The sequence below is a fragment of the Acartia tonsa genome, chromosome 3, assembly GCF_053477335.1.
Source record: "Acartia tonsa isolate MP-2025a chromosome 3, ASM5347733v1, whole genome shotgun sequence".
Classification (NCBI taxonomy): domain Eukaryota; kingdom Metazoa; phylum Arthropoda; class Copepoda; order Calanoida; family Acartiidae; genus Acartia; species Acartia tonsa.
In genome coordinates, this window is record NC_137262.1 from 41,189,475 (window position 1) to 41,198,746 (window position 9,272).

Genomic DNA, 9,272 nt, shown 5'->3' on the forward strand with positions numbered 1-9,272 from the left:
CATAACATATGATTTCAATTTTAGGTATATTAATCTAAAATCTAATCTGATTATGTGCAATTTAAAAAAAAATTCAAGAGTGGCAATACCTTAGCTAGTACATTTAGATATCGTAATTTCAAAATAATTGACCAATAAAAGAGGTAACAAAAAATTACAATATCCTTGCCTTATCCTCTTTGTCCTCCTTATCTTCTTTGTCCTCTTGCGCTTCGTCGGCAGTGTCCACCTTGTCCTCGTCTATTTCCATCCTCCCTTCATTCTCACTACTTTCCTCATCCTCCTTCTCCTCCTAGTCATAGATGGATATATAACAGGGATCAAAAGGGATAAGACAATAAAAGATAAATTAATGTACATCCCTAATGATGATTCAATACATTACCCTAAGTCATCTCAAAGTTGATAAGCCAACGAATAAGAAAAGGTTATTGTAAAAATTTTGGGACTAGTGTAACAAATAGACCATTGTCCCCTTTCTCTCTGTTTATATTTATATTCAAAGAGGATGCACGTAGGTGTAATGTAGAATAATGACAAACAGATAGATAAATTGAATAGTCGAAAATGGAAATATAAAAAATTTAATAGGTTAGTAAAGATTAGCTGTGGCATTGAATTGAAAGAATAAACAGATGAAATTAAAGCTAGGTAAATGAACATCAGATTTCTCGTTAAACTAACAAATATATATATATATATAAAAATAACAAGTAAACATTTTTACATATGGAAAATAAAAAAATAAAGATTAGAGGTATATAATCCAACCAGTCGTGCATTTGCCATACACCGGCGGCATGACATTACTTTGTATAATTGTATTATAATATAAATGACACTGCATAATAAAAAATATAAATATCTAACCTTAGATTCGTCAACAAATTTGGTTACAACAACCATGGTTATTTAGTTTATGATAGAAACCTAAATTTCAATCATTTATTCATCTCTGAAAAATCTAAACATGAATCTAAAAAAGGATCAATTGTGATTGATAAAAATACTAAATCAAAACTTCACAAAAGAAAAAAGGCTTGATGTTAAAACTTAGAGCTTTAAAGGGGATTAGCAAACTATTCATTTTGGTATACTCCTACAATTTTAATTTCTTAAAGTAATGATTTCAATAATTATCTAGCTAAACGCTCTTTATCACTTAATACTTTTTTTACCATTTAAATGAAGTAAAATTTTCATTTCTGTTATCATATAATATAGTATTAGATAAATTTCACTTATAAAATAACAAAATTTGTTCCTAACTTTCTTTCATTAATAATTTTATTGTTGTTGTGATGAAACTGGGGAAGGGGAGAAGAATGGGGGAAAGGCAGACGCGAATAAAAACTAAAGATTCATAGACAAATTATCCTAAAATATTTTTAAATCGAAATTTTTATTTATATTTGAAACCATGAAATTCTCTTTTCCAAAAACTTTTTTTACACCTCTAGCATCTAGGGACCATCAACCATCAAATGACCTATATGAAGCTTATCTAACATGTAGAGAACCCAATTGATTTATATATTTATTGGGATCTTAAGCTTCAGACAAAAATCCTTACTACTTTATATAATAGGATTAGTACCTTCGTCCCTAGTCGTTTGAAAAAAAATAATTAAATTCTTTGTCTATGGAGCGATGTTATAAGAACCGGTTTTGCCGGGGATTTGGGAATAAGAAAGAAGACATTTTGTTATTTTTATTTGGATTATTAATTATTGATTGATTGCTACTACAATGGCTGTTACTTTATTCCGAACCTAAAATTTGTTTGAAAAAAGCAAAAACTAGGTTTATAATTATATTAAGTTTATAGTAAAACAATAACAATTATTCTAAAATATTCCATAAAATGTTTTTTTTTTGCAACTTGTAATTGAAATATTGCAAATTTTATGGCAAAACTAATAACATAGCCGAATATAAATAATTTGCGGCAATAGCGCGACATAGTTGCCAAAGTCAAAGTTTCAAATTTAAATTTTATTAATTTATGTTTAAAATTATAACATAAAACTAAACTGATCGAGTTAAAAGCAATCAATTTAAAACATCATGAAATAATATATTTATCAAGAAAATTTTAGCTTATCTACAAATAATTATTGGTTTTTTTTTATAAATTTTATTTTGAAAGTTGATTTCCTCGTTTCGTAAATCGTGTGTTGTGAAATAAGGGCTTTGCAAGAGAAAATTGGGGGAGGAAAATTGAAATTATTTGACAATATTGAGCAATGTCTCTATAATGTTATATAAATAAAAATATTTTGTGGTTTGTTTATCAGTATAAATCTAGAATTAACACATTTTGTGCGAAACATCTATATGAAGTTTTGGCAGAAAGGTTCGCGTTTAAATTTTAGGTGTATTACTTTTTCAGATGTGTATATTAAATTTTATGACGTTTGTTGACTAAACTATGAACGTTAACATTATAAATCCGAAGTATGTTAACTACGATGACCCAGATTTATACAAAATCCCATTAGGTGGTAAGTACGTATTCCTACAATTCATTTTGATGCTTCAAATCATTTCATCTTGGAACTTAAAGATTCTATTATATAAATTGTACCAGTCCGCTAAAATATCCCAGTCATGGCCATTTGGTTAAGAAATGACTTATCAAATTGTAAGCTGTTATGTTGAAATTCTCGCAGGCAAGTCCTATATGGGAAATAAATTGTTAGGAAATGTTTAATCTTGTAAGATTTTAAATGGTCCATTTGAATTAGAATTGGCATATTAATCTCAACTTCAGTTAGCCTTGGTATCTTTAGATTATGACTTTCATATTGAAACTTTGGCCTCACTAATGCGCTTGATCTCATCTTTCCATAATTAAACTGAGATGGGTCAGATACAAATGGTTTATATGAAAAGTTTTTAGTTTACTTTAATGTATTTATTATGCAAAGGTAGATAATTGGAAGATAGACAATCCTGATCCAAAGAAACTCTATGTTGGATGCACAGCAATCAGAGGTAGAGAGACGAACAAGGTGAGTTTTATATTGGTCCTTTGTAGTATTAACTCACGTGGATAGTAGTACTCTTTATTACTTACCAAAAAATATATTTTTAAAACATAATTCCTACTAAACATAAAAGCTTATAATATGATATGTTAAAACTGACCAAATTTCTAAATCTGGTAGTCCCATCCGTTTCAGAGCCTTTTTTTAACAGAACCCTTAAATATTTCATTACTTACATACGTACATGCTGAATCGTGTCTTCTCTCCTTTGGACCATGCAGTCTAGAGAAATCCTTTATTATATTATTGACTAGTTACGTATATATTAGGATATTTTGATTTATTATTAATATTAGTTCTCATGTTTAGGAAGAGTTAAAGAAAGAGTTTAGTGTTACCAGTGATGAATTACTTGAAGTGTACCAGGGCTTTGCAATAATCACGTTTTTGAACGAGCTCAAATGTCTAAGCGTGGTTGAAAAGAAACAAGGTTTTAATATTTTATCCTAATATTAAAGATTACGTTTTTTTTATCTGTCTGGTTTTACCAATATATTTTGTTAACCGCCTGACCGATGTGACTCTTCCTTCCAGTGAATCTATTTAGGATTTTTGCTTACCTTTAACCATTCAATAGAAATCGCCCGTGTAAAAAATCCCCCCCCCGCCCACCTTAACGGAATTTAGAATTATCAAAGTAATATGAACAAATTTTCAAATAAGCTGTATTATCTTTAAGTTATAAAGATAGCTGCATAATTGATAATTAAGTTTTTGGTTTTGCCCTTTTTAAAATTATAATCAAAATATATACCTACTTAACTTATTCTAGTTTATCTTTGCTGAATGAATAATGATGAGGTTTTTATTTAGGTTGTGAATTTAAAAAGAAACCCTTAACATTGGTTCCTTCCTGTCACTCTCTCAGTCGCGGAAGAATTGAAATTATAGAACATTATCAACTGAAAAGCCTTGTTCTATTAAGCCAACCTATCAACGAAAGTAGTCGGAGGGATATTACAGAAGTTGTAAACAAGTATGGAAAAGTGTTAAAACTAGATATTTCTGAAGGAATTGAATAATATTATTGTTTTATATTTTTTAACGAATAACGACTTAACAACCCTTAAGTACTATTTATGTAGAATAAATTGTTTGAATTAATAAACGGATCATGGAAAGAAAACGAAGTAGCAGATTTCGTCGTATTTTCATAGTAGCTTTTCTCTGATTTCTAGCATCTGCGGGGAGCTCTAACCCTGTGGGGAAATCATTATTATTTACCCAACCTTATACCTGATCCTAATAGACTTTGTTTAATTAATTAAGAAACTTAAAGTATTTCAGAAATTTTAATAATATTATAAATGATTTAGGAAAAGCATGTATAACATTTAAAAGTTACTTATCGGTCATAAATTTTCTAGCGGTTGAAAATAATCGCCTGTTTGGCATACATGAACAAGTTGCAAAACTAGATAACCAGGAACTATCAAAGATAACACTGTTAAACAAATTTTTGCCTCTGATTTACGATTTCAAAGAAATTTGTATTACTACAGGTATAAAGTCTGAAGAAGAAAAAAGTGATGTGATAAAACACTTTAATAACTATGGAGTTCTAACACAATGTAAAATTGTTAAAGATAGAAATAATTATAGAGGTTACGTTACTTTTAGAGACTCTTATTCTGCCTACAAGGCAATAAGCAAAGGAAAAATACAGAAGTGGAATATTGTACTTGCAAATAGGTATTTAAAACAAATTCCTTACTTATCTGGCAATCAAGCTTTACTAAATAAAGTTATTGCACAACAACAAACGGTGAGCGAAAATAAAATTAATGAGCAACAACAAACAGCCAGCGAAATGAACCCTAACCGAGGATATATGTACTCCGCAGGAGTGGCAGGCAACTCAACTTTCTTTCCCAACACCAGTGTGCCTCCACCTAACTTTATTCCACATCCTGCAGGTATGATTTTCAAAATAGTTACAAAACCAGGCAAACATTTTACAATTAACTTTTGAAAATTATTTTAAAAGCACTTCTAGGGTGTATATTCTGTATAAGATTCATTATTTCCTAGCAGCAAAATATTTCATTGCCCCCCCCCCCCCTATGTTTTTCCCTTAGGAGGGGGGAAAATGGAAAATATTTTCAGTACTCTTCATTTTTTCAATTTCATCCCCCCTGTCACATAGTTTTAATTTCCCCCTCCCACTTTAGCAGGGGAGCCTATGCAATTATACACAACTGAACTTCTGAAGCATTTTTTTATATGAAGTTTATAAATTTGCAATAGATTTCCAGCCTTTCATTTAATACGGAAAGTTGGTTTAGTTCTGCATAATGAATTTTAATATTTGTGATAATACTTCTTTGAAATGGCATCCAAATACAATAATTGACAAGTTTGGATATACTTAAAAATTCTTTTTATTAAGTAGGTATTTAGAAGTTATGTATTTGATAAACATTACCAATCATTTCATACTCTTTGCTAGGGCCTAGCCAATCTCATCAAGCAAATGATATTGAGATAATCTGTACCCAATCAATCTGTTTGGCCTACTGCAAAACAATATGCACCACACTGCGCTGTCTAGACCTTAGGGTTGGTGTACTCAATCCCCCAGCGGATGCTGCCATAGATAAAATAGTTGAATCCATTAAATCTACTGGAGTAACTGCTATTATCTTCGTTGACAAGACAAATGAGGAACAAGAAACACTGTCAGCCAAATTTGTACAGAATTCAAATATTAAGCTGAAAGATATACCCCTGAGCATGGCGGTTCAAGAGTTCGCCAGAGCTTTTGGTCGCGGAACGTAAGTTATTTTACAGATTAAGATAGGATGAATTTTATTTGAAAGAGTAAAAGCAAAACAGTTTATAGCATTCCTTAATCCAAAAAATCTCGTAATCAGCAAATAAAACTATTTCGAGTTATAAAATAATGATTTTTTTTAGAAGCGCAGGTCTTCAGATAGTGGAAGAAAAAACTCGAGATAGGATACACAAGGTAGAACCACAAACACTTTAATTTTGCCTTCAACTTTTCAGCCAGCAAAAATCTATCGAGTTGCGGTACTCTTTGATTCCAAATTAAAAGCATAATAAGAAATCCTCTATTGTGTTAATTCTTTTGAAACATATTATCGAGAGAGTATTATATTTTAATTTTTAAAATATCCAGGAAGCTGCAGTTGCCAACTATGAACAACAACACAAACAGCGGCATTCTGCATCTGGCCAGTATGATGACATTAGCATTGAACAGGACAAACACATGAGAGAATTGTGCTACCGTGTGACTAAAGAAAGTTCGTTGTCATTGCATGAAAATGATCAGCTGATAAAGTACCTGACTGAGTGTAGAAGAATCAAAGTTGCCAAGGAGTACAAGGTAAATTTTAAACAAAGGGGGGGGGGGGGAAATGTGGTGACTCGTGCCACGACATACCAGCAATTTTATTTTGGGTGCTACTCCCTTAGTTTTAGAGATAATTGGGTGAAATCTTTTGGGCTGGGTCACTAATTACCCCAACTAGAGGTATCGTTCAAAAAAAAACGGCGGCGGGTCCGCCGTTCGCCGCCATTTTCCGCCGCCGCCAAAAAAAAATTTTTTTATTGCATTTCTCGCCGAATTATTTTTTTCAAAAATTTTTCCCCTTATAACCAACCCTGCGGGGGGACTTAGTCATTTTTTTCAAATTCTCGTTTATTAAGGTATATCTTAAATTCAGTGCTTCTCCTGTGCTTTTAACGATATTGAAACAAAATCTTTTGAGGTAGATCAGCAAAAAAATATTTGAATAAAAAATGGCGGCGGTACCACCGCTCCCGCCATCCACCGCCATTTTCCGCCGCCCACAGGTCGGCTTGTAAGGGGAAAAATTTTTGAAAAAAATAATATGGTCTCAAATGATTCCAAATTGCCTAATTCGGCGAGAAATGCAATAAAAAAATTTTTGGCGGCGGAAAATGGCGGTGGAATATTCAATATTCAAATATTTTCTACTGATCTACCTCAACAGGTTTTGTCTCAATATCTTTAAAAGCTTAGGAGAGGCACTGAATTTAAGATATACCTTGATAAACGAGAATTTGAAAAAAATGACTAAGTCCCCCCGCAGGGTTCGTTATAAGGGGAAAAATTTTTGAAAAAAATAACATGGTCTCAAATGATTCCAAATTGCCTAATTCGGCGAGAAATGCAATAAAAAAATTTTTGGCGGCGGCGGCGGAAAATGGCGGTGGACGGCGGGAGCGGCGGTACCGCCGCCATTTTTTATGCAAATATTTTTTACTGATCTACCTCAAAAGGTTTTGTCTCAATATCTTTAAAAGCTTAGGAGAGGCACTGAATTTAAGATATACCTTGATAAACGAGATTTTGAAAAAAATGACTAAGTCCCCCCGCAGGGTTGGTTATAAGGGGAAAAATTTTTGAAAAAAATAATTCGGCGAGAAATGCAATAAAAAAAATTTTTTTTGGCGGCGGCGGAAAATGGCGGGAGCGGCGGACCCGCCGCCGTTTTTTTTGAAAGACACCTCTAGTTGGGGTAATTAGTGACCCAGCCCAAAAGATTTCACCCAATTATCTCTAAAACTAAGGGAGTAGCACCCAAAATAAAATTGCTGGTATGTCGTGGCACGAGTCACCACATTTCCCCCCCCCCCCTTTTATCATATGGTTTCATGTTAGAATGTTTTTTTGTAGGGGGGTAATTGTCAGCTTATACCAATAACGAAATTAATTCGGAAAAAAATCACAACCTATACCCTGTCGTTGGGGGGCAACATATAGTAAATTTGACAACCTTTCCAATTGCACCCCAAATATTGTTTAAGATTTATTTCACTTGTTGGTTATACCTTATACCTGGGTAATTGTGAACTTTTTGACAAAATTAGAACAACATTAACTGACTTTTCTTAATTTAGAGCCTATAATATTTTCGCTATGTGTTATAATAGTTTTAAAATCATTTTTGGAGTATTTTTCATAGTTTCTTCTATTTAGGATTATGTTCCGCACAGTTTAAGAAACGTCCCATCTGGCCCATACGGGGATAGAGAACTCAAAATAGAAAAAGAAACAATCGAATCCATGGTAGCCGAGCTTATTAGTCGTAATATAACAGAAGGTGAAATGGAAAAATCGGAACAAGCTGAGTTGGGCGATAAAGATAAGATTTCATCTGCTATAAATACACTTCTATCTCTTAGTTCAAGTGGACTAAAACAGCTTTCTAGGAAAATATTTTTAATTTGGAATAATGCTCTATCCGCTCGTCATTGGGTTCGTTGTCGGCTCAATCCGCTGGCGATGCATAATTAAAGCATTAAAAGTAGGTTATTCAAAGAGGGGGGGGGGGGGGACACTGGGCTGTTTATTGCAATTGTCCCCAAAGTATTAAAGTAACCTGTTATTAATCGTTGGCTCGACATCTTTTATTTAATTTCATTGGTTGGTTCATAAAGTCGAGTTTCCAATGTTTCAACCACAAATTGTAATATGAAGAAAGGGTAATTTTACAGCAATTTATAAGCAATTGTCTTATCCCTTTATATTACCGTTTTTTGTCCCCTTCCCTCTCCTGATAATGCAAGAATTAAAGAGAATTATACCAATGAAGGGAAAAGAATATATTTGATTATTAAGAATTCGCAAATTATTGTATAAAGGAAAATTTGTGTAATAAAAATACAAAATATTTTTTGTCCAGTTTAACCAACACCGTTGCGGAAGAGCCAAAAGGAAATTCTCACTCAAAAGAACCTCAGAATTCTACATCAACAGGAAACATTCATATAATCAAATAATAAATAATAGTTATTCTTTTCTTAATTTTAAAAATTAAGTAGTTCTGCTTTTTACACCATTATGATTTATTTTTCACTGATTTAAAAAAAGAAGAAATATTGTTAATATTTTGCAGTTTTATTGATTATCTAAAAAAATATTTTACATTAATAATAAATTCTTAGGGCCAATTTATAGGTTGGTGTGAGACATAAATTTGAATGTTATTCTTGTAGAAAATACAAATACAGATTCAGATAGTAAAGCAAGATCTAAAGCCTCGAGTTTCTGGAATTAATAAGAACATTTAATCATATCATATCAATTGCAACAAGTGAAAAAATGAAATGTTGTAAAGTGTATTTTATAAGAATTTGTTTGACGAATTTTGTCTGTACGCATTTAAAAAACCAAGCTCTGTTATTTTTCTTTGAACACTGTAAAAATCATGAAATTTAAGTAGTAAA

General features: G+C 31.9%; 2 protein-coding genes across 2 annotated transcripts in view; one reads left to right on the forward strand and one right to left on the reverse strand.

Moving 5' to 3' along the window:
- Positions 1–9,272, reverse strand: part of LOC145314214 (uncharacterized) — a 444,769-nt gene that overhangs the window by 266 nt on the left and 435,231 nt on the right. The window contains exons 2-3 of the mRNA XM_080154046.1: positions 871–955; positions 170–292 (exon numbers count right to left, since the gene is read on the reverse strand). Coding sequence (XP_080010172.1) covers positions 170–292; positions 871–906 — 159 coding nt within the window. The 5' untranslated portion in view covers positions 907–955. The remainder of the gene's footprint in view (positions 1–169; positions 293–870; positions 956–9,272) is intronic.
- LOC145314198 (uncharacterized) lies at positions 2,304–8,852 on the forward strand. The gene is made up of 10 exons (XM_080154023.1): positions 2,304–2,504; positions 2,935–3,014; positions 3,360–3,480; positions 3,864–4,059; positions 4,365–4,966; positions 5,500–5,824; positions 5,967–6,018; positions 6,193–6,402; positions 8,023–8,253; positions 8,727–8,852. The coding sequence occupies exons 1-10, from the start codon at positions 2,432–2,434 to the stop codon at positions 8,823–8,825; spliced, it is 1,989 nt and encodes a 662-aa protein (XP_080010149.1). The 5' UTR covers positions 2,304–2,431; the 3' UTR covers positions 8,826–8,852.